Here is a 26190-nt window from a genome sequence, read left to right as displayed (position 1 = left end):
AGAGAGAGAGAGAGAAGAGAGACAGAGACAGAGACAGAGAGAGACAGAGAGAATATTGAAGGAAGAGGGACTGATGTTAAGAGATTATTCACAGTTCCCTTCTCTGACATTCTCTTATACTCATTTACAGTCAGTAATGGAAGGTACCTTAGGGGTTATATTCACCCATTCATTTTACAGATAAGTTAAAAGAGACCCAGAGAACAAAACTAACTTGCTTGTGGCAAGATGGTGGCAAAGCTGGCACTAGAATCCAAATCTGGTGCTGTTTCCTCTCTACCAGTTTCCTTTCCCCCCTCACTGCCCACCCCCAGGTCCTTGATATTATTTGACAGACCTGTGGGAGCCACAAAGAGAAGTGTTCTCTCCTTCCCTTGAAACTTTTAAGGAATAAGGCAGATGTCCATCTGCAATGGTTTGGTTGGGTTCAAAGGCAATTAGTCAGACTGGATGACCTCCCTTGCTACCTCAAAAATACAGAGCTATTGCTAGCACTTTCCATTTTCTTGGGGGTGAGAGAGAGGAGAAGTTGGTGGGGTATCCCATAGATCAGGTGATTGTGTTGCTGAGCCCTTTGAAACAGAGAGCATGAGGGAGCCCCAGGGAAGGGGCTGGCTGTGCTCCCATGCAACCTTCTGGTGGGTGAGAGGAACAGATGCCACAACCGCCAGATAAGATGCTCCTGGCACTTTAGGAAATCACAGAATTCACAAAAGGGTTGCTGCTTTCAGGGTAAAGAAGAGGGGGACAGGGTTTGCAATGTGCAGCTGGGCTAGCCTCTGGGGACGTGCTTCCCTTGAAGAGTGATGAGCTGGGGTCTTTTCAGGCCACCTCTGGCAGAGGAGTGACGAGAAAAGGTCCTTGTGCCTGGAGAAATGAGCAGTCATCTCAGTGAATGTGAGTTCCTGTCTGTTGCTCTGAATCATTAACATGTTAAGGCTGCCTAGAAGTCATCTCAGAATTTCCCTGCCTCAGGACTTATCCAAATCTAACCCAAGTAGCTGTGTGGGCTGAGGAACTAAACCTAACACCTACCCCTCTTCTTCCCTGCAGAGTCCTTCACAATGCTGAGGGAGGGAACAGCAGTAGCTTGAACCTCTGGATACTCTTGGTGACCTGAATTTGCCTTTTCTTCTTTGGGGAGGAGAAATGAGTCTATCAGAGCCAAAACTAGAATTCTAACACAAATAAACCTTCCCTCCTTCTTCCCCTCCACTTTTAAATGTATTTTTAAAAGACAAATTCAATTGGGGGTGGGGTTTGGATCTCAGGACCCTAATGTAGGAGATACTGAAGGATTCAGGCCCATTATAGAGAGAAAGATAACCTGAGATATTAGTCCCATGATCAGAGACCCCAGAAAACTTCGTAGCCATGGGGGTGGGAAAGCAAATGTGTCATCTGGGAACTTCTTATATTAATTAATTATTCTCTCTAACTAGGTGCTGAATTCAGTGATTTTCACTTCCTGAAGGAGTATATGTGCTGTCAGGGCTCTCTAAATTTTAGTGACTTGGGGCAAAGCCCTGATTGCCCCACCTTAGTTATGGTTCTGGATTCTAATATAAGAGCAGAGATTCATAGAGAACTATGCTTGAAGCAGTGAATTGTAAAGGAAGAGAACTTGGTTAAGAATCAGGAGATTTGAGATCTCTTCCTGGCTCTGCCAATTACTAGCCCTGTGATCTTGGAATAGTCTCTTTATGTCTCTGGATCTCATTCAGTTAGTTTGTGCTTCTGTCCAATGAGAAGGGTTGGAACAGCTCATCTTCAAATTCTCTTCCAGTTCTAAAATGCTAATTATTCTCGGACAAAAAGGGAACATTAATTTGTGGTTTAAGAGGTGAGGAGGGAGTCATCACTAAGGATGAAATGGAGTTTGTGGACTCTGATAGCCATGTCAGAGCTGGAAGAAACCCTAGAGATCATGTAGCCAGGCAGGCGCTGGCTGGAGTCAACTTGAATCAGCTCATAAAAGCCTATTGTTAAAGTTGCCCTGTGTCCAATTGCACCTCAGAATCAGCAACTGCTGAGACAAATCAAGGCTTGATTTATCACTTTGTGGATTGCTTAGACTTAGAAAGTTTTAATAATGTAAATGAAAGCTAAAAGTGTGTGCATACACTCATCCTTGTTTTTAAAGCAAGTTTTTATTAATATCTTTTGTTCTTATATTGTCATCGTTATCTCTCCTCTACCTCCCAGAGAGACATCCCAAATAACAAATGGCATTTTTAAGAGGAAAAAGAATCAATAAGGCTAATTTCCACCTCCCCAACACCATGTCAAACATTTACTAGCATTCCCCTGTAGTGTTCTGTAAACAATGCTTAAGCTTTGAAAGGAGGGTAATAGGTGGCTAAGAGAATGAAATCACTAGACTGGAGGTCTGATGACTATATCCTTATAATGATAATAATAATAATAATAATAATAATAAAAAAACTGGTAATAACTGGCTTTTTTATTTCACTTTAAGGTTTGCAAAGTGCTTTACATCCATTATCTCCTTTGAACCTAGCAACACGAGTGATTTTGCTTCATTCTCTTATTTTACAGGAGAGGGGAAGTGACTAGTCTAAAGTGATAATGATTACAAAATAGCAAATCCAGGATCTAAATCATAGGATCGAAGTCAACATATTCAATCAATTTTTACTTGTCTTTAGAAGTTTTGTAGTTGAAGTTTCTGCTTCTCTTAGAAAAGAGACTGAGAGATAGATGATTATCAGGAAGATCTTTCCCCTCTGTAGAGACCTGGGATTAGTGATTGCTTCAATTCTTATCCTGAAGTGCCAGGCTGACTTCTTCTCCTGTCTCTGGCAGCAGGCCATGGGGAACCTTGGCTGAGATGCATAAAGAAGGGGGTAGGGGGTATCCAGAGACTTGGAGAAGCAGCCAAGATAGCCATTTCCCAAAGGAGGAGAGGGCCTGTCCGGGAAGTGAGCTGCCCCATCAGTTAAGCTCATGGTTAGAAGGGAAAGACAGGACAAAGGGTCATAGAGCAATAAATGGATGCAAGAGGTCAGGTCTCTAATTTGCTTGAGTGCCATCCTTCTCCCTGTCTAAAACCTCTCTGCTCAGACTGGACAGATGAGCCAAGGTGGAGTCTCCTAAGGGGGAGGAAGGCTTGAGGAAATGGGAAGGCTCAAAGAGGAGGAATTGGCTCTCTCTTCCTTTTTTCCCATTGGCCATTGAGATGCGGTTTTCTTTCTTCCCTGCTTGGTCTCCCAGGACAGCCCTGGTCCATTGTTCGCCAGAAGACCCCAGGGGGCTAACTTCAGATGGAGGGAAGTGTGTGTTTGGGGAAAGGGGGAAATCTATGAACCAAGAACCTATTTGGCTAATGAAGTCGTAATTACTCCCGGGCTCACTAATAGGATGAAAGTAGTGGGCTCAGTTAAAAGCCACTGATGGGTCCAGGGAGAGACTGACAAGACAGCTTTCCCAGAGCTCTGACTAGAGAATTAGAAATGGAAAGTGTGTGTTGGGGAGTGTGAGGGGGATGTGAGGGGGATTTAATGGGCAGTCTCCTCCTGAGGATCCCCTACCCATGGGAATTGAGCTTGTGTACATTACAGTCTTTGGGCAAGCCTTGGTTCTTGGACACTACACATTCCTAACTTTTTCCATTCTATCCACTGTTCCTAATACTGTTGACTCTCAATTATCCACACTAATAGAGAATAGTGCTAGAGATAGTCCAAAGCAAGTAAAATTTCCCTAACCATGTGGTTTAAGAATGACCTGAAATGATTTTTTTTGGGGGCAGCAGAAATTGCAATCTTGCAGGATTCACTTTGTCTTTGCATCATGTCCAATTGAATCTGCAATTCCCAAGAAAGCAATAGTTGTTAAAAAAAATGAAAAGGGGCTCTATCAAAGGTGGGGTGTGTTTGTATGAGGGGAGCAGGAAAGGGTTAGGGGATACTCAATTACCATGAATCATTTTGTAGGTAATTAGAACTATAGATTCCTAGCCTATTTAATTCAGTTCAATTTATTTGGTGCTGATCACTAGGAATACAAAGTCAATAAGGACCCCAGTTCCTGTCCTCAGGATGTTTATAATCTACTATGTCAGATAAAATATGTACACAGATTTGAGTCACATTGGTTCAACTCAATAAACACTTACTATGTATGCACTGGAGTCCCCCAGAAATCTCAATCAATCTCATCTTTCAAGACATAATCTCTTAAGGGGAAACAACATGGATACTGAAAAGTAAGTACAAAAATAACTTGGGGTGGGGCAAAACACTAGCAATTGGGCAAGATCAGGAAAGACATCCCAAAGGAGGAGATATTTGAATAGTACCTTTTTTGTGAGCTAGTGATGACAAGAGGAAAAAGTGAAATGAAGAGGGCATGTATTCCAGGCATGCTTGACCATAAGTATGGGAGCAGCTTGAGATGTGGGTTTGGAGATGAGGACTGATTGTGGGAGTCCTCTGGAGAGAGGGAATAATGGAACCCCATGGGATGGCTCAGATCACTAAAGAAGCTAGAACAGACAGAGGACCCAGGACAGATCCTAGGGTGACAGCCACACTCTGGAAGTGGAAGGAGGTTGATGACCCTTGGCAAGGAGATGGAGAAAGAGAAGTCAAACAGGTAGGAGAGTGAAGGAAAAGCACTATTGGTTAGCAATACTGAAAGTCATCAAAACCATCACCATGTGTGAGGATTGAGCAAAGAATTATCAATTTGGCAAAATTTAAATTTAAAAAGTGGTAGGATTAGAAGTGAAAATTTTAGAGCCAGAAGGGACCTTAGAAATTATCCTGTGATGAAAAAGGGTAAAAACATCATTTGTACAAAAATTTTCATAGCATCCCTGTTTGTGGTGTCAAAGAACTGGAAATCAAGTAAATGTCCTTTATTTGGGGAATGGCTTAGCAAACTGTGGTATATGTATGTCATGGAACACTATTGTTCTATTAGAAACCAGGAGGGATGGGATTTCAGGGAAGCCTGGAGGGATTTGCATGAACTGAGCAGAACCAGAAAACACCGTACACCCTAACAGCAACATGAGGGTGATGATCAACCTTGATGGACTTGCTCATTCCATCAGTGCAACAATCAGGGACAATTTTGCACTGTCTGCAATACCATCTGTATCCAGATAAAGAATTGTGGAGTTTGAACAAAGTTCAAGGACTATTCCCTTTAATTTAGAAAAAAACCTGATATCTTATTGTCTGATCTTGTTATCTCTTATACTTTATGTTTCTTCCTTAAGAATATGATTTCTCTCTCATCACACTCAATTTGGATCAATGTACAACATAGAAACAATGTAAAGAAAGACAAATTACTTTCTGTGGGGTGGGGTGGGGGGAGGGAAGTAAGATTGGGGGGAAAATTGTAAAACTCAAAATAAATAAAATCTTTAATTAAAAAAAATTATCCAGGTACCATCTCATTTTATAGATGAGGTCCTCCCAAAAGGTAAACGATTTACCTAAAGACTCATAGGTAGCAAATAGCAGAATCAAGATTTGAACTCAGGTCCTCCAAATCCAGATCCAGGGTTATTTGTACTATATACTAAAACCTTCCTGGATTTTTATGCAATTTTAGAGAAAAATAGTAGTTCTAAGGGAAGAGCTTTAAAAAATTATGTTGGGGCAAGTTCTTGGCTTAGAGGAAGGCTGGCAGATTTCTGTCCATCTGAATCTTGAAAGCTTGGTGGCTTAGCAGAAGCCTTTCCTCAAGTCTCCCTTTCCAAGGGAATGCTGCTCCCAAGAATTAGGAATATACATTACCAAACCTTCTCCCCAATGGCTGTTAGGCATTGTACTGTCTACACTCAATGGCTTGTTGTTATGAAGATCAAGTGACAATATGGGAAAAGCATTTAGCATAGTGAATGGCTCATAGCAGACTTCTAACAAATGTGCATTTTCTTCCTCCCTCCTTCAGACCAGTGCATGAAGATTTGTATACCAAACCCCATCAAAGACTCAAAATGCTACAGTGGTAAAGGGATCAATTAATTTTTTAGAGGAAGAAACAGACCAGAGAAGGGGAAGGGATTTGTTAATAGCAGAGCTGAGATGGCAAAACACAGGCTTTGTACAGGATCATAGGTTCATGGAATAGCCATCAAGAACCATTGACTCTAATCTCCTCATGATAGAGGAGGACCCTGGGTCCCAGAGAAGCTAAATAACTTTCCCAGGGTCATACAACTAGTAAGGGATTGAGGCAGAATTTGAATTTGTATCTTTCTGACTCAAGTTCAATGCAGTCTACACCATTGCTGCTTCCTGTTCAATACTTTATGCTCAAGATTTCTCTTCAAACAGATCCCACATAACACTTTGTGAGACATCAGCAGGTTCTTCAGCCAATATTTATTCACGTTATTTAATGCAGATAGGTTCATGGAATAGCCATCAAGAACCATTGACTCTAATCTCCTCATGATAGAGGAGGACCCTGGGTCCCAGAGAAGCTAAATAACTTTCCCAGGGTCATACAACTAGTAAGGGATTGAGGCAGAATTTGAATTTGTATCTTTCTGACTCAAGTTCAATGCAGTCTACACCATTGCTGCTTCCCGTTCAGTACTTTATGCTCAAGATTTCTCTTCAAACAGATCCCACATAACACTTTGTGAGACATCAGCAGGTTCTTCAGCCAATATTTATTCACATTATTTAATGCAGATACACTGAACACACTGCTTGACTTAATCTGGGTCCCTCTCATCTCCTTTCTTCCTCAAGCCAACAGCCTCATCTATTATAGAGTACTTGATGTGCCTTCTCTGGGCTGCCTCCCAGAGGGACAGTGGCAAGCATACTGTTAGATGGGGACTGTTGGCTTCAACCCAGCCCCAGCATGCTTTGCCCTTGTAAGGTTGGAGCTGTTGTTGACAGCCAATCTGGGGAATGGGGGGTAATGGTCCCTGTTGGGTCACAGCTGTGGTTCCAAATGGTATTGAGACCATAGCCCAGTCTCTAGTCCAGCAGGAGCTCATATCAAACAAAGGGACTCCATTGCATTAAGTCATATGCGTCTGTGAAGGAGAAAAGTGCCCCCTCCTCTCTCCTCTTTCAGACTAGTAGAGTGCCTCCTGGGTAGGCAGAGGGGAGGGAGATAAGAGGAAGATGGTAATGAACTCTAACTCCCTTAGCCTTCTGGGGGAAGCTAAGCAAGAGGGGCCAAAACCTTAGTTTTAAGAAAGATTGGGAGATGGCTAGTCCCCTCCCCCTGGACCTGCTAATCCTACTCCATCCTAAAGTATTTGCATTTCTAATAGATTGAAAGCTTTGCCTTTAGAATTCTGGGATGACATATTCTGAGGGAATCCCTAGGGCCCTAAAAAGAACTAGCCCACTGCCTGTCTGACCTCAGGAGGCTGGAGTTTAGCTTTTTTTTTTAAAAATTAGGATACTAGTCTTTTCCCTTTCCTATTTCACATCCAATCTCTTGCCAATCAGACACTCTCAAAGCAGAGGCTGGTAGCAAGGAATTGCATTTCCCTAACCTATTTGTTCCAAAGATCATCCCATGAAGTTGAAGCAAGGGTAATTTGGATGACTTTTCTTAAATTGTTGTTGGGGAAGCTAGGGACCAGAGATGATCGTTCTTATCTCAGGACAAGTTAGGTGAAGTCAGTATTAGAAACAAGACCTCCAGATGGGGAATTCATTTTCCTTTCTGTCGGTATTAACTGACAAGGTTTTACTCTGGGCAAAGGACTTTTGGCAGGTGATTAAACCCAGGTGGTAGAAACAGATCACATGTTATTTTTTGGGGGGTAAGTGTGTGGGAAATATACCTTACTAAAGAGAATCTGGTGTTTTGTAATATTAGTTTGTTTAGTATTTCCAATTACCCCTAGTAAACAGAGATGTAGCCCCAGGCTCTTCCCTTTCTCCCCCCCCTCCCCCTACATCATAGGAGAAAGGGAAGAGTGAGAGAACATAATATGGCTTTTCTTTCCTATCCAAGAATGTCAGACCTGGAAAGGCCCTTAAAGATCATCTAGTTAGACTTTCTTACTTTACACATGGAGAAACTTGAATAGAGTTTTTTCCCAATGATTAGATAAAAGTATAGGAGACATCTTTCTTAAATTTAAGGATGATTCAAAGCTAGGAAAGAAGGGTCATACTTTAGGTGACAAAAATCAGAATCTGAAAAGAACCTGACAAGGTAGAACAATGAGCTAAATATAGTAAGATGAAATGTAATATAATAATCATTTTCATAATAATTTGATTTTATAAGACTTCAAATATGAATAAATGTGAATTTAGAAGTGAATTCTTGGGTTCAAAAACTGATTTCATAATAGGAAGTTGAGGAGGCATGGGTAGAAAGCATTTTATTTGAAAAACCTCTGGAGACTTTGAGTAGATGGCAAACTCAATATGATTCAAAATTAGTGGAAAAATTTTAATATTATTTTAGAGTCTGCATTTTTAAGGAAGGGTGCCAGTCCAGAATTAGAGAGGTGGGAGTTCTCTTGTGTCCTCTCCTGCTCAGACTGTTTGGAATATTGCATTTAGTTCTGATTTTGACTTTTAAGGGAGGACATTGGTTCAGAGGAGGATAACCAAGATTGAACCATAAGCCATATGGGGAATAGCTGAAGGAACCAGGAGATATTTTAACTCTTTCTTTCTCAAGCTCCTAAATGGCAAGTTAATCTCTTTCCTTTTGTCCAATACTAATAGCCTTTTTTGAGATGAAAGGGATTTTAAAGATCAGCTGCTCCTACCCTACTCCAGAGAGACCATCTCAAGAGTTATGGGTCTCCTTAACACTGTGCTCTTTCCACATTTGCAGTATAAGAGCTCCCTATTATTGTGTTATGTCTATGTCTTCCACACTGAGATTCCTGCCACAGAAGGATTGGAAAGATTGGAAGACAACTAATATATCCAAAGAACTGGATCTAAATTAATTGATGCAAAGAAACAGGCAACAGTCTTAATAAAAGCCAATGGTACTTAAAGAAGTGGGCTTACCTCTGCCTTGACCTTCTCTCCCTTTTCTTATGAGGTGGTGGGACTCTGTCTTTGGGAGGGGACTTAGTGTGGCTACTTGTAATACATGCTTGCTATCTCTGATCTAAGAGTGATGGGGAATAGGAAAAGGAGGAGGGTTTGGACCAGAACTAAGGAAATAGTTTTGCAAATGGTTCAATTTACTGAACTGCATTGGGCTCCTCTCCCTAGTATGGGTGTGCATGTAGGGGCACAAACATCTGCTCACACACATGCAGACTCATGGGGTTAGTCTCTATTAACTATTTTTATTCCACACTGATCTTTCCTTTGAAAACACATATATGCAGATTATATGTGGTTCATGCTAATCAAAGATGTAGTCTGATGGGCAAGAGGAGACATTATGCTGGGCTATTTGAATTGAGCTCCAGGGTGGTGAATTACATAACGTTTTCTTTGGAGTTAAAAGGCTGATATGCAAATAAACTTTGTTTCTGAGTACTTTAGATCGGTCTGACTCTCCTCTTAGATTACTGTCATGGAAAGTACATTGAAATGAGCCTTTTTCCTCCCCATTATTGGGTTTATCTTTTCTACAATTATCAACCAGATTTCATTGTTAATTGGAACAGAAATTTTGATCCACTTCATTTCTGATCTGGATCATTTGGATCTACCTTACAAACATGGTTCCCCACACAGCTTACCATATTGATACTGGGTTTAAATATAAATACTGGAGATCAGAACTCCTGAGCTCAAGGAATCTACCAGGTTCAACTTCCCTGGTAACAACATGTCTGGACTCTGTGTTGAGACTTAAGAAAACCTCATTTTGTATCCTGGTTCTTATCCTAACTTCCTTCATGGCCTTGGGTAAGACGGGTGACTTTTTTTGGACTCGGTTTCCTCATCTGTCAAATCTCTAAGGTTCCTTCTAGTTCTGCTATTCTGATTCAAAAGTCACCTGTTGTCTGAATACTGAAGGTTTACAGGTCCTGTACTACATCATATACATACATCTCCATTAATATCCTCACATCTCATCATTAGTCTAAAGGGGGGAAAAAGACAAACAATGTAGGGAGTTGGTTTTGAACAACTTTTATTATATGTTTAGTGTTCTCTATACAAAAAAAATCAGTTGGGTTTTTTTACAGTGATTCCAAAAAAAATCTGAATAATTTGGCCTTTTCATTGCTCATGCAGTCAGTTTATAAGTCCATGAATTAAACGGTTCTCCATGGTCCAGAAATTGTCCCTGCTGTAGGTCACTAGTGACAGCCTCTGATACTCATTTACTGCTGACAAAGTTGGTTAATGCAAAATAACTCAGAAAAAGGGGAAAATATGTGAGAGGCATTAAAATGAAGTCTGCCATGGAAGGTTAAATATTTAATGAATGAAAAAAAAGACCAGACAGATGGGAGAATATGGGAAACTGAAGGAGAATAATGGGGAAAACTTCTCCCTCAGCCAAAGAACCAATGATATCTGTGGTACAAAGGGTTGGGGAGAAAAAGAAGCCAAGTTGACTTCAATGGGGGGTGGTGGGAAAGAAGGACAAGGGAGATAGGATACTATGGGCAGAAGGAGTGAGCAGTGAGGGCTGCAGGAACCAGTGCAGAATATAACAGGTCCTGTGATAAGTGACTGGTACTCCAAACAAGAGGAGCTCATGGAGAAGTTGGCAAAGATCTGGGTAGCTGGGCAGAGGGACAACACTGACTAAGGAAATCCCTTTCTGGGAGCAGAAAAAGACATGGGGATAGGTTCATCCATTTATTTAATTTTTTTTGCATGTCTGTATTTGTTTGTGATAGTACACAAAACTCTGAATTTCTTTCCCCAGATTTTTGTGTTTATTGCTTAACTGAAATCTTTTTGTCTTGTGCTGACTGACCGGAGTGGCCCAATGAAGAGCATCCCACAGCCCCTCAGCTCCCTGCTGGCACAAGCACAGAATGACTGGAGGCCTATCCTTGGAGTGTAATGTATAATGATGGCCAGATATGTAACAGAACAAAAGATGCCATCCTGGTAGTAGGCACCCTAGACTGAACCCCAACAAAGTGGATGAAGTCTGTGGTGTGCCCTTTGTGGCTATAAATGAACAGTTCATCTTTTCTTCTTTCAGCCATTTGACTTATTCATTCTCTTCTGTTGTCCTAGGAGTGTTTCCAAATGCAAGGTTGGGTTAGCCATGAGTCATGAGAGAATAAAATTGAATCCCTAGAACCATAAGACTCTTATCTTCAATCCATCCTCAGGAGGGGAAAGTTCACTTAGGTAAGAAATGCCTGGCCATCAGGGTCCAACTTGAATAAAGGACTTCTTCAAATCAGGTGAAGCTGGTAGCCTTTATCTGTGTCCATCCTTGAGAGAATATTCACATAATACTGATGTGATGTAAGCAGGGCATAGGTCCTAGGGTATGGCTGGGGCACCTGGGACCTCTCCCCTGCCTGAACCTATCTCAGGAAACACTGCTCTTAAATAGGAGAGAACATATTAGTTCAGGGGCCCTTCACCAAATGGTTTCTTTGATGGCCACCATAGAGTCTGTTTTGAACAAAATGAGGGCTGCCCAAGAGTGAGTTCTGCAAATCCTCCCTCCAGACATTTCAAGTTCTTGGGGTCATCCATCTGGATCCTGACTGTAGAGTCTTTCCATGATTCCCTGCTTCTCTCAAAGGCACACTTCCCCTAAACTGGGCTATATAGAAGGTAGTACCTGTGTCTGATTTAATTCCACTACTTCCTCCAGCACCTAGCAGAGTGCTCTGCACCCATTATGGGTGTTTAAAAAGGGTTTGTATTAGGTTCTGGTGGGAAAAAAAGCTCTGGAATTTGTGTCAGAATAACAGGGTCACTGAAATCCCAGATTAGACCCTGTGAGAATTTACGCAAATAATTTCTCTGAGCCTGTCTGCTCATCTGTAAAATGAAGGTATGAGCTTAGATGATTTGCAAGTCCCTTCTAAATCTTAGAAACTTACTTTATTAGGTTTTCTATGTATCTGTGTTTTTGGAAGAAAAGAGGTCATGGGAAGAAAAGGGACTTCATATTGCATCAGTGTTGACTAATATGTTGGCTGGATTTTGGGTCCAGGGGAAACCTGGAAGCTAATTCAATATTCAGGTCTAGGGCAAAGATATATCCCTTGTCTCCTACAGATCTGTTTATTGGCAAAGGATTCTGATCCATGAAGGTCAATCCATACAATATGGATGGATCTACTCTCCTTCGGATCTATGTTTCTTTAGACCACTACTCTCTCCAGGTGGAATGAATGACTGATGGCCCTGGCAACCAAAATATAAAGGGCTAAAAGTCTCATCTCAAGAGACTGAACACTTGGTTGCATGAGTTATACCTGGTTCTCCTTTCAGCTTGACCTCAATTAGAACACAAATACAAGAAAGCAGATTCCTCTTTAACTTCTCTCCTCCTCATACATACTCTAGCCAAAAACCCACAAAGCTTTCCATGGTAAAGGCTAGGAGACACAGGGAAGGAACACATCAGTATCTCTTGCCACTACATCCATTACCTCTGAAATCTCTTGTGTAGAGGGAGGAAGCACAAGGAGCTCTATCTACTTGATCAAGGTGGTAAGGCATTTCCTCTAGGAAGGGAACCCAGGAGTTCCCCTGAACCTATTCTTCTGGTTAACTTCAAGCTTGTTTTAATAATGAATCCAGTTGTTCTCTCTGGGCCCTTCCCTGGGGCTTGGAGTCAAAGCACTATTAAGCTTTTGCAAGATGGATTGTGGTCACCAATTCAATACCCATTTTGTTCAAAGTCACAGCCCTCATGGTCTAAAACGTGAGGATAAACAGCCATTGGATGGGACTGTAGCATGGACAGTTTGGGAGGGGAGGAAACAAGGCATTCTAGGTAGCTGAATTTGGCTCTCCTCCCCATGGTGAACCTGATGTTGATACTGCTAAAGCCCTGACAAGATGACCAGCATTCCCACCCCCCACCCCCAACCCCAATTCCAGCCAGACTGGCTAGCTGAAGCACCTGTTTTTTTTGTTTTGCTTTGTTATATTTTCTTTTCTTCTAAACTCCAGATGTCTGCTGTAGTTATATCTTTTGGCCAATACTATTTGCCTGCTGACCTGGGTTTGATGCCAGCATGGGGTTGTACCTGACCTGGTGATCCCTGATGCTTCGCTTCCCAGAAGCAGCTGCCCACACTGCAGGTGACCTGCCCTGCCCCTGGTGAGCCCATGTGCTTTATGGATTTGATGAAGCACATGAAGCATGGGTCAGCCAGCTGGGTATGGAGAGAACACTTGCTTCCCCAGCAGCAGGCTGAATCCCCAACTTTGAAAAGGTATTTCACAAATGATTTTGAGTGGGACAGCACCTTTATTGCCTCAGCAATTGGGAAAATCATGGTTGCTGAAACACTATAACAGGGGACTGACCAAAGGAGGCCTTGGTCTTTCCCTCCTTCAAGGTCCTGGCTAGAAAGGTTCATAAATAGTCTCATGGGGATATTTCCTTCTAGAGGAAGACGTCCTTCCCTTTGGGGTCTCCCATGCCTCCAATAGAATGGCCTCTTGTCTCTATATAGGAAGAAAGGAGGCCCTGAACTTGCTTCTCCCAGCCTTTTACCCTTTCAGAGAGCATCTGCCTATGGAAATAGATCTGGTGCTATGCCAGTCCAGTCTATAGGGCATCTGATCACTCTCAATTTGAATAATGTACCCAGTATATGTTTCCCTACCTGTTCTGTTGTACAGGACAGTTTAGGCTTCATCTGAATGATTTTCACATCACACAAAGAGATTTTGCTATTAATACCTTTGGGGCTTGGAGATGTGGCATATATCACTGAGAAAGCATGGGTCTGGAGGGCTTAACCTTGTCACCCTCAAGGCTCTTTTACCAATCGGTGGTTAGTTCAAGCTTCAGTATGGTGGTAACTTCAGTTCTATGACAGATGAAATAGTAGCATCCCCTGGAGATATGCTACAACTATGGAACAGGTCTGCAGAACTGTGCTCACACTTGCTAGCTCTCACACACAGGCTAGGTAACTTTGGTTTTTAAAAATGCGCTCAGTGGAGACCAGGAAGGCAGCACCGTCACTCAGTACTGCTGGTGGGAAAATGACTCCACTCACCATAGGTCCGGGGTTGGCGCTGAGTGGTTATTTCTTCTATGAAACATTGCATAGGTGGCCAGATTCTCCATGAGTCTGATGCCTCAGGGGCATTGGGGCTTACAGTGAGGGACTGGGAGCCCCCAGAACACCAAGGATAGCTGGGAGCTGGGTAAGGCATAGGAAGAACATTGCAATGAGTGGGATTCCTATCTGGGCAGAGGTGGTAGAGTGCTGTTAGTATTGTTACCTTGGGTTCTTCTGATATGTAAATACCCCAACAGAAGGATAACACCAATTTGGTCTCAGGTGGGGGCAGACTTGTGGCTGAGACCTTTCAGGAACCCACCAGTGACCACCGTCCATGTTACATAAAGTAGGAGTCTTGATATCCTCCTGAATGGGACAGGGGAAGAGGGGGCAGAGAATGAAAAAGATATCCAGTGCTTCAGAGAGTAAACAAGGGGGAGCCATCTCACACTTCTCAAAATGGCAAAGCTTATATGTGTTGTTCTGCCTGGGACAACGTCCAGTCTCCTCCAGGGTTGCCATAATGGTCTCTTTCTCATCTACTTTCAGGTCAGGAATTAATTTAGACATCTTGGATATTCTTCTTTTTCTAATCCACTGTCACATTTGGAGTTTTACTAGGGGAGAGGCAGAAAGCCAAAATCCAGAACCCTACTTCCTTTTGTTCCTTCTCTAGACTTGAACATATCTGTAGAGACACCTGGTCACAGGAGTCAAAGACCTTTCCATTCAAGCACCACCTTCTTGTTTCTGCAGTCTAATTCTTCATCAGGATAAAATTAACTCCATATATTGTGAGGAGAATGGGGAGTTATATCCCCACTTCATAAGGGAATGTTAATAGTGTTCAGTTCCCAATATGAGCCAGAGAGAGGCATGAGACCCTGTTTATTCTCTGTCAAAAAATACTGTTGTTTTGCAGAAAGAAGCCAGGTTCAGGTCAGTGTGGACAAAGGTCAAAGAGGAGGGGGCAAAGGAGCAGTGTGCAGATGGCTGGAAATGCATCCTTTGGAAATGAAGGGGCCCAGAAGTATTTGAATACTAGAGATTCTCTCTCCTATTGCTGATTGATCCTTTTGCCAGTCTCTTGCTGCTCTCTGGAGAAGGGCCAACCCTCCACTCTTCCTGGGATTTATTTCCAAAAGAATAACAAATGTGGAAAGTTTTTTGAAGAGAACAAAGGTGAAAAAGGGAGTGGGGTTCAGGGTGTGAAGGGAAGAGATACCATAACTTTTTTGAAGGAAACTAAAGGGTGAAATGTTACCAAATTACTTGTGTGCATGTTGGGAGTGAAGTGGAGGGGACAGGGATGGTTTGGTTCTGAAAGCTCACATTGGTTATTTGACTGAGCCTCAGGAACCTGTTCCCTTCTGGCTCAGCTCAGGTCTGGTCTCCAGCTCTGTGATCACCCTGTTGGCACCCAGGGGAGTGGGAGGAAGGGAGGGGAAAGGAAGGGGGAGAGGTTTTGCTGTTGGCTGGGCTGTCACAGGTCCACGTGGCTCAGCTGATCCCCTGACACTGGCGTCTTTGATTGCCATGCCTTCCCTCATCCTTTTGGGTGGTGGTGGTTTAGTAGTCAGTCTGCAGTGGGTTTTTTCCCTCCCTGTCTCCCCTCCCTCCCATTGACTAGAGTGGTTGTGTCTGTATGGCCGAGCTATGCCAGGGAGTAGATGGCATTGACAGGTGATGTGGCCTCTGAGCTTTCATTCCCTTCTGTCTCTTCCTTGTCCTTTTTGACTGTGTATTGACCAATGAAAGAGCCATCCTCATTAAACTGTCCTTCTCCCCCCTCGCCATAGTCCACCAGGCTGTCGTCGCTTTCTTGTTGCTTGATAGTGCCATCCAAGGATGTCTGGCTTCCTTGTAGGGGCTTGTTGTCCTCATCACTGGTAGGGATGGGAAGGAATAGGCAGAGAGGGAAGAGAGCAGAAGGAGACAGAGTGTTAGAGGTCGAGTCCAAGCTGAGAATTTTTTTTACCAGAGTCCATTAGCAAGCATTAATTGATTACTGTGTCAAGTGGGGTGATAGAAAGTAGAGCAAAAACAATCCCTGCCCTCAAAGAGATTGCAGTTTAATTAGTGGGGGAGACAACATGCAAATAACTAGGGAAATACATGATATAAAGTTAGAGGACCTGCCTCCAGCTGAATGTCTACCCTATGCTTGGGAGATTTAAAGGGTGCTTAAAGGATGGTTGTCAATTATAATGTGGGAACAATTTCTGGAGAGAGGAACTATTGTTTGTTCAGAAAGGGCAAGGCAGGAATTGTAGCAGGAAAGAATCCAGCCATAAAAAAGAAGCAAGAGCCTAGGGCACGAAAGAAATAAAATCTCCCTTGCCTTTTCCCCTTGGTCCACAACATTACTATCTTTATAGAGCTCTATTAGGTGAGTGAGAGACTGAAGCATCTGTAGCCAATGGAAAGCTAGGAGCCAACATGTCCCAGTCAGATAAGTGACTGTGAAAACTATTAATATTAACTAGACTTCCAAATATGAAAAGATTTGGCAAAGCAAATTAGGGTGATATTAGGGAAACTGACCTCTGGGGTCACATTCCAATTTGGAAGGAGGGGAGAACATCCCTTTCCATAAAACTATTTCTGATTCTCTCCCCATCTGACTGTATCTCTGCTTGTACTGTATACTTCTGTTCTCTCAATGGTATGTTGCTTAGAACGGGGGAGAGGATAGGGCATATGGCTATTCATTCCCCTAAATCAAAAGCAAAACTGAAGCAGGGAACTGGTGGATTAGGGTGGGGAAGGGACAAGGGAGAGCAAGTATCTTTTAGGTTCTTGAGAGTAGGGAAAGGGATTTAAGTCTGGAAAGAGCAGACCCCTGTCTTACCAACTCCCAATATTGGAAATGTACCAGATTGTGACTGGCCCTCCAGCAACCTCTCTTTCTAACTTTCAAGAGACCTTTCTAATCCATGTGCTCAGATATAGAGAGGGAAGAGAGATCAACAGAGAAGCAAAGAGGTGGCATTCCAACTTGCCCACAAAATGAGATCAAGGGTGAGCAACACTTTCCTCCTCATGTTCCCCTCCCTTCCATCCACCGCCCCACTGAAGACTCAGCTTGGTTCTGGGGCACCAATTCTATTTTGGGTTTGTTCCAGAATAGTGGATGTGGTCAGTGTATGCAATTACTGGAGTCAAGGAGGTGTTTTGTCCCTGGATGGGCCTCACTTTCCTCATCTATGAATGAGAAGGTAGGACTAAAATGGCTTCTGACATCCCTTCCAGCCCTTGATTGATGATTCTGTGATCTGGTCAGGAGCGGCCCAAAGAGCAGCAATTTGGCAGAGGATACTTGGTTCTATGGCTGTGATTCAACAGATGCCATGTGGGGTGGGGTGGGGGTGGGGTTGGGACTGGCAGAAAAAACAAAGCCAGGCAGCAGGCCAGAAAAAAACACACTCTGCACTGTTGAACTGAAAATAGAAAAAAACAAAATCCCTCTGTACCATCCTTTGGTTCTACCTCTGGGGAGGCTGGGTTCACCAAGGGTAGCTGAGGAACAGCTGGAGCAGAAGAGGAGGGGAATGGGAAAGAGCCTCCTTCCCACCTTCCCTTTTCAGGGAAGAGTGTTTCATGGTGGGATGGATAGACCTGGGCCCAGAATGCCACTCAGTGTGCTCCTCTATGGGTAGTGATCCCCTGATGATGGCTTTGTACATTGGGACTGCTTATGGTCTTCTGGCATCAAAGAAGGTGAGAAGAGGAGGACAGGAGGGCATCTGGAGCTAGGACACTAATTGAGAAGAGGAGGGAAGGAAAGAGGATGAACTATCCCAGCTCCACCTTCCCACCCATTCCCCTAATTCTATCTGGAAATGGGATGTTTCTGTCCTCCCATAGAGGGCATTCTATAAGGCTTATGTGCTTGAGCTTAGGTATTTGAATAGGTGACTGGGTTATGTGGTGAGATCTAAATTTATAGATTTCAAGGGCTATAAGAGACCTTCCAGATTACTCAGATTAACCTTTCATCTTGGATATGAGAGAATTGAAGGCCAGAGAGAGGTGACTAACTTGTATAAGGTGAGGCAGGAGGAAAGGAGAGCAGGGATTTGAACCTGTAATTTTTTACTATAAACTCTATCTTCTATTACATCATACCAATACACAGGACCATGTAGTAATTTACAGACTGGCTGGCCAGTTCAGTCAAAAGTGAAAGTCATTTAGGGGCATTTCAAAGCTGAATGAGGTGTTAACATGCACTTTGAAAGGAGGCAATAATACAAATCCTCATTTATTCTCCACTTAGGCAAAGGATGAATAAGGATTTATTTTGTTTGTCTCAAGTCAGATGAATCTTATAATAGTTTTGAGTGGGTAGATTGCACACCTGGGTTATAACAACCATATGGGAAGCATAGTACCTAGGCTGGGTATTTGTGGAGATCACATTTTAGTGTACTGATAGAACTGGCCTAGAAGTTTGCACCTCAAGGTTATATTTCCTTCTCTTTCACTACCTCACACTGTGACCTTAAGTCACTGTTCTTCAAGGTCTTTATTTGTTTATAAAATATAAATTATTATAAAATTATAAATAAATTAAAAATTATAAAATGGTTGGACTAATGGAATTAAGCAAGCATTCTCATAACAGTATAATAAAAAAGATGATTGCACATGAAACTGTTAATCTCTTATATACAACTTGCTACTCCTTTTAAAAAATAATAAAGTGATCATGTAAACTTTTTTCCTTTTTCCTTTCCTTTCATCCCTGCCCTGTACTAGAGTTGATTACCATTAGAAACAAATATGTATAGATATGTAAAATCATTCTATATATATACTTCCATTTATCAATTTTTCCTCGACACAAATGATTTCTAAGGTTGCTTCCAACTTTTAAGTCCTAATGTCAATATACTTCAGCATCATATGTCAGTATGCTTCAGTATGTTTTTCAGATGTTGCCCATTGAGGGAAAACTTTGCTAGCACCCGGACAGCACAACTCCTCACATCGCCTAGCTATCTACTATTAATACCACCACCAAAACAAGTCAATAGCATTGATCATGTAGGATATTATTTCTATCTTGCAGGTGGGGAAACTGAGGCCAAGAGAAGTCAAGTGACTTAACCTTAGTTTCCTAATCTGTAATATGGGGATAGTAATAGGGTTGTCATGAAAGCCAAATAAAATAATCTATGTAAGGCCCTCTGCAAATCTTTTAAGGTTATATAAATGATCATTATTATTACTCTGCTGCCCCTTTTCCTGTTGCTTATTGGCACATTAATTTCCAGTAATCTGTATTCTTGTCAGACTTGTTTATGTCTTGTCAGCATCACAGTAGGGTTGTCCATAGGTGAGACAACATTCCAAGTCATAGTTGTTAAATTGTAGATTTTTCAAATTGAAAGAAACCTAGAGGCTAACCTAAATCCAATTTCTTCACTTTACAGCTGAGTAAGCTATAAAAAGACTTAGAGGAAATGATTTGTCCAAGGTCATGTAACATGTAAGTCTCACTAGAGGACAAGAATACAGTTTTCCAGTGCTACCACAACATTGTCTTTTTGTCCAACAGCTGTGGCTGTGGGATGGGTCCCCACATCCCACCCTACAAGGACCATCTGTCTCACCTGTTCCAAAGACCTAGCCAATGTATAACCTTGTTGGGCTAGATTGTTCATAAAGCTTCATCTAATGTGGAATTCCACAATTCTAGAATTCCAAGTCACTATTAGTCAATGTGTCTGTGTTAGAGGTCAAACCACTAAGTATGGGTGAGAACTAAATTGTTCTGTTCAGCACCACCCATGAAAATTCATGCTTTTGAATGAAGTGAGAATTATGCTAACTCATATTTATTGGAAAAATCACCCCTTTCCTTCAAATCTTATGTTCCTCTCAAGATATACTCCAGGAAGGAATTCTCAGGGTTATACCTATTACAAGAGACACTGAGGGCAAGAAGAAGAGGCTGCTCTCTTTTTAAAGAACATTGACTGTCTAAATTTTTCTATTCAGCACCTGTAGGTAAACTCTGTCTAAATTGTTCTGTACTGCACCACCATGAAAATTCATGCTTTTGAATGAAGATGAGAATGCTGCTAACTCATATTTATATAGAAACCACTTTTTTCCTCCAAATCTGGTGTTCTTCTCAAAGATATTCTTTAGGAAGGAATTCTTAGGGTTGTGCTCATCACAAGAGTCAAATGTCTGAATTGAGGTTGGGAGGGAGAGTAGACATGCTCAGCTTCTTTGATGTTGCTCTCTTTTTTTCATTCATTCATTTAAGGGTTTTTTTGCAAGGCAAATGGGGTTAAGTGGCTTGCCCAAGGCCACACAGCTAGGTAATTATTAAGTGTCTGAGACAGGATTTGAACCCAGGTACTCCTGACTCCAGGGCTGGTGCTTTATCCACTGCACCACCTAGCTGCCCCTGCTCTCTTTTTTAAAGGACACTGACTCCCTAATGGGGAGCTCTTAATCTTTCTAGACTCAAAAGGCATGTTAATGACAAAAAGAAAAGGGGTCTAGTGTGTCATCTCTATCACTGCTGAGGCTCTTTAAGATGACTTAATTCAAATCAATCAACATTTATTTTCTGTTCTCTGCTTGGCCCTGTGCTTGATGCTGGGAATAAAAATAAAAAGGTAAAACAAAACCAGTTCCTTCTCTGAAGGAACCTCCATTATCCTGGCCATATAATGTTTAGGTTATACGACAATCTCTTTTATGGAAGGATGTGATTTGGTACTAGAATAGGAGGAGGAGGAGAGTTTATTACGATAAGTCTACACTCATATAATGCAGACAATGCTTGCCAACTTCTTATTTGGATAAAAAAAGGACCATTTCATTTTTATTGTTGGAAGGAACTTGAGAGATCATTGAAGGTAGAATTTCATTTGATCAATCAATCAATCAATCAGACATTTACTGAGCATATGTGTAGGTGCTGAGAACACAAATACAAAGGATGAACAATCTTTGCATTTAAGGATCACTGAGGAAACAAGCTCAGAGAAACAAACTCAGAAACAGAGTCAAATGATTTGCCCAAGGTCACACAGGGAGTAAGTGGTGGAGTTGGGATTCAAACTTAGCTATGCTACCTCCGAGTAGGGGTCATCACTTATATCTGATTTGTAATATGGAAGTACTTTAAATCTTCCAGTTGTGTAGGGGGGTGAGGTCCCAGGCAGTGTCTCCCTGAGGATGCTGTCCTAAGTAATTAAGATGAGCAGGCTCTCTGCACTCTGTTATCACCTGGACTTTTCTCAAGATGTCATCAGAGATAAAAGCCTTATCAGGGAGAACATCTCTTTAGTGGCCTTTTAGCAAATCTGTGCAGTTCTCTTAAAGAGACAAGGGAAAGTTGGAGGGAGAGGATGGGTTGATAGGTGAAGGAGGACAGTGAGAGCTGTGGAGATATGGGAGAGAGAAGAGAAAACACACCTGTAATCAAAGGAACCATCCTCTTCCTTCTGGTCTTCAGGGTCCAGGGGAACATCCTTCTTTTCTCGTACTATAATCAGCAATTGAAGCAAAGAGTCAGACACAGTGTATGAGACATTCCTCATAGACTTGCCATGCTCCCAGTCACACAGCCCGTGGTTTGTCAACACATGGCTTGCCATACTTTTGACAGCATTTTCATATAATTCCATATTCACAAGGTCACAATAAGTCTACACTCATATAATGCAGATAATGCTTGCCAACTTCTTATTTGGATAAACAAGAACCATTTAATTTATTGTTGGAGAGAAATTGAAAGATCAGGTAGGGCCAGGATATGAACCTTATTTTACAAAAGAGGAAGGAAACATGTTGAAGAGAAATAATTATTCAGGTGTCCTAATTTCTGCAGGAGTCTTTTGATTAGAGTTGGACCAACCAACCAATCAATCATTGGGCATCTATTAAGAACTTATGGTCTACTAGCCACAGTGAATATAAAAACAAAAATGAAACAATCTTTGTCCTCATGGAACTTGAATTCAACTGGGTTTATCCTGTAGCAGGAAGAAGAATTTTCTGAAATGGGAAACTTTCTAAGATCTTTGGATCTTCTTTTTGAGAGATTACTGGAGCTCTCTGAAAAATTCAAGTGTATAGGTCCTTTAGACTACCTGAATCGTGTCTGGGAGACATGCAGGTGGACTTTGTGATTCCACCTAAATCTTGTTGTCAACTAAAGGCTAGGCGAGTGAATCAATCAGTCAATCACAAAGCATACATTAATACTTTTTGGCCTACTTTTTGTCAGCCACTGTTTGGGACAAAAGGACAAAAAAAGAAACAATCTCAATTCTCAAGGACCTTACACTTTCTTTTGAAAAGAGAAAAATGTGCATCGACAAATATTCTTTGTCCTATCTTATATACTGGTATCTCTTGGGGCTCACTCAATCCACTTCAACCTAATACTAAATAGTGGATAAAGCAGTAGGTTTAGAATCAGAAAGAATCTTCTACATGAGTTCAAATTTGGCCTCACACTTCATAGCTATGTGACCCTGTGCAAATCATTTAACCCTCTTTGTCTCAGTTTCCTCATCCATAAAATGAGTTGGAGAAGCAAATGTAAACCATTCCAATATCTTTGTCAAGAAAACATCAAATGGGGTCACAGAGAGTTGCACATAACCGAAAATTACTGGACAGTAATAATTTATTATCAAGGCATTGGTTAAGGACAAAACCAAAAACCAATTATTTCCCTCAAGATGATTACATTTTCTGCTAAGATTAGATGAAGAACTCTTTAGAAGCCTAGGAAATTTGGAGAATTGGGCAGTAGGATTAAAATAAATAGGAAGATAGTCTGTTGTCATTGCTTTGGATTTTGGGGAACACTGGGGAGTACTCAGTATCTGTTGGAGATGGATACTCTTGTACCCCTAGAGATGGATACTCTTGTACCCCTAGAGAATGCAAAGAATAGAAGGGATGCTATTAGAACACAGGGGATTAGGGTGCTTGAAGAGATTGCTATCTTGCTCCTTTCTGATATATATGCCATGTAATATTGGATACTATGGTAAATTAAGTATCCTATCCCCTTTCTAGACTACAAAAACCCCAGGGGAGGAACCATCAGCAAGTCTAGCACACTAAATATCTGAAATGGAATTCATTTGCAGCTCAATGGGATTTTCCTGGCCAATGTAATTTCTTACAGGGTAAAAGGGTCAGAGACTGAGAGCTGGAAGGGACCATGAAGGCCATCCATCCCATCATTTTGGATCTTGCTTGCCCTTCCTCTGATAGATGTCTGATTTCTGAAGGTTGAGAGAGTCTCATATTCCAAGGAGTAAAGCACTGCAGTATACATATGGAGCTCATGACTCTAGTTTGTTTTCATTGGAAGAACTCAAAGCTCCCTCTTACTCCTTCAGCGTTATAGTGAGGAAGGAAATGCCTATAAGGTGAATAAGACAGGAGCTCTTGAGGAGCTAATTGAGTGACTCCTCTCTCCTCTCTATCATTTCTTGTATTCTAGGGATCCTCTATCCCTGCATCTCTTAGAGAGCTGGTGAGTTCTTGCCTGAGTCTCTTCTCCAGAGCATCCCTCATGTATTCAGTTCATTATACCTGAGGAATACTCTCTCAATTTCTCCCTCCCCCCTTCCTTCCCTCTTTTTCTTTCCTCTTCCTTCTTAGGTCTTAATTATATTCAGGATGAAATAAAGCTAATTCCCTAACAGATGGGGGTAGGGGGATGGAGAAAGGTTATTCCTAACTGGAGTCAGTTATCTTCACCACTCCCAACCCCTCACCCCCCCCCCAAGGATGCCTGGATCTCTTTGACAGCCTACCTTAGGCAAACTTAATTAACTCAAGTGCTTTCTGGTTGCCCTTAGATTCAGAAATTAAACAGGAGGATCATATTTTCTTATTTAGTAAGGCTGGGCTCATTGACACAGCTGAGCTCTCTTAGACCTGGCAAGCTGGGGGATCTCGTTGGCTTACAGGAAAACTTGATTGCTTCCTATCTAGCCTGCCTTCCCTTTCCTGCCATGGGGAGGGGAGGGCAGCTCAATTGCTTTTTTCTTGGATCTCTTACCTGGGTATTTCCCTCCTCTACTCCTTTTGATGAAGCAGACGATGAGTAAGATCAGCACCAGCAAAGCAATTGCACACATGAGCCCGATGAACCATCCTTGAGTGGCGATGTCCACCTGGTTTCTAGTGGAAGCTGGTTGGAAGAAAGGGAGAGTAGGGTGGGGGGAATATCAAAAAAAAAGTTAATTGAATCTTACAAGAGAGTTTGGGAAGGAAAATAGAGATAAGATTCATCCGATAGTCCATGTGGATGCTTTTTCTTGGAGACTAAAGCTAGGGGTTGCCCAGACTGCTGGCCCAAACTACCCATCAAAGAAAATATCCATTAAAGGAATAAAGAAAAAAAATCCATTAAAGAGTTGAGGTCAAAGGATGAGGAAAAGAGCTAAAAGAAAGGGAAGGTGCCAGGTGGGGGGCAGCTGGAATAAGAAGCAGAAAGTGGAGCAGGACCTAGTATCAGCATGGGGTTAGGGGTAATATTGTCCAAGAAAATGGTGCAGGTCTGCAGTGACCAACCTGGGCACTCCAGCCTGGTGTGGAGCAAGGGCAGCCAGGGAGAAGGCCAAGGGGATGCAATTGGCATTGAGGTCTATTGAAGACCCAAGACAAAGAGACACAGTTGGAACAAACTTCTCACTGGGGGTGGTGATCTTGACAATTCATCTTCTTAAGGATCCTTCAGGTTAATTGAAATGCTTTCCTCACAACACCCCTGTGAGGTAGGTAGACCAAGCATTGTCAGTCCTATTTTACAGATGAGGAAACTGAAACTTATAGAGGTGAAGTGACTTGCCCATGATCATATATCTAGTGATGGTAAAAAAATAGCTTATATTCATATAAAATATTAAGCTTTACAAATCACTAACTTAAATCTCATTTGATCCTCATGGCAATCCTTTGAGATAGTTCAGCTAATTTTCTCCCATCCTTGTTTACATAAGGACTCAAGATTCAGACATCTGGAGTAAATTAACCAGGTCACACAGCTAGACAAACAGCAGAGCTGGGATTTGAACCAGGATGTCATGGTTCCAAGTTCAGGACATTTTCCAACACACTAGTCATTGAACACCAAAGAATCACTGAGGGATTCAGAGGCTGTTGCTCAAAAGACCACTCCAGCAGAAAGAACATGAATCCATGAACAGTGATCCCAATGCTAATTGGTCACTCCAGGGAAGTGAGAGGGTCACCAATTTTTTTCTTGCATTCAGAATCTTGCCTGAATGGGAGAGAGGCTCAAATTTGATGGGTTTTTGTATCTTTAACATATAGTTATATAATTATATATAATATACAGTTATATAACATATAGTTCATTCATATAGTGCTTAGTATGATGCTAGGGGTTCACAGTGAAGTCTATTAGATTTTTGTAAGTGGACAGGGAGAACTGTGTCCACTTAATTCTCCCTGTGCCAACCATAGTTTATTGCCATTCATAGAAACACCCTTAATCAGGGCTCTTGATGGATTGATTAAGCCTCCTACTACCAAAGATATGATTTCAGGGAAGTTCTGGTGACCTGCCCCCCAAAACACACTCATGTAGTTTTCTTCATCTGTAGGAGACCAACTGAAGTCAATTCAAGAAGCGTCTTAACCCTTGACCTTACAACCACGATACACAAATTTATATCAGTGGGTTGGGTTTGGTAAAATTCCTCCTATTAAGGTTGGCATATCTAGGTGTGGTGGAATGAATGTTGGATCTGGAATTAGAGAATTTAGGTTTGAATTTCAGCTCTGATACTACTTGTGTGACAGTTGACAAGTCACTTCAACTGGGTGAGCTGGTTTCCTCCTCTGTAATATGAGTGAGTTGGACTGGATGACCTTCCAGCACTAACTTCCATTCTTTTGCAATCCATTTGAAAGGCACGAATGAAGATAATCACAAGTTTCATGACCTAAGAACTGATTGTACTTTGGCTGGAAATCAGAGGACTGATTGGATTGGGATCTGGTATCATTTATTCTCCAACTAGCCCATAGATTAAAGCACA

General features: G+C 41.9%; 1 protein-coding gene and 1 long non-coding RNA gene across 10 annotated transcripts in view; one reads left to right on the top strand and one right to left on the bottom strand.

The window, feature by feature from the left end:
* Positions 1 to 11298, top strand: part of LOC141513031 (uncharacterized) — a 48188-nt gene extending 36890 nt beyond the window's left edge. Inside the window, exon 3 of the long non-coding RNA XR_012475678.1 lies at positions 11148 to 11298. This is a non-coding gene — a long non-coding RNA (uncharacterized LOC141513031). The remainder of the gene's footprint in view (positions 1 to 11147) is intronic.
* Positions 11299 to 13002: 1704 nt separating this feature from the next.
* Positions 13003 to 26190, bottom strand: part of NFASC (neurofascin) — a 202246-nt gene continuing 189058 nt past the window's right edge. For all 9 annotated transcript variants that reach the window (XM_074222467.1, XM_074222463.1, XM_074222469.1 and 6 more), the window contains 3 exons: positions 24183 to 24314; positions 21569 to 21638; positions 13003 to 16011 (listed from right to left, as the gene is read on the bottom strand). In XM_074222467.1, coding sequence (XP_074078568.1) covers positions 15780 to 16011; positions 21569 to 21638; positions 24183 to 24314 — 434 coding nt within the window. In that variant the 3' untranslated portion in view covers positions 13003 to 15779. The remainder of the gene's footprint in view (positions 16012 to 21568; positions 21639 to 24182; positions 24315 to 26190) is intronic.

The sequence above is a fragment of the Macrotis lagotis genome, chromosome 2 (assembly GCF_037893015.1).
Source record: "Macrotis lagotis isolate mMagLag1 chromosome 2, bilby.v1.9.chrom.fasta, whole genome shotgun sequence".
Classification (NCBI taxonomy): domain Eukaryota; kingdom Metazoa; phylum Chordata; class Mammalia; order Peramelemorphia; family Peramelidae; genus Macrotis; species Macrotis lagotis.
The sequence above is the reverse complement of the archived record's forward strand: the minus strand, read 5'-3'. Positions and strand labels throughout refer to the sequence as shown.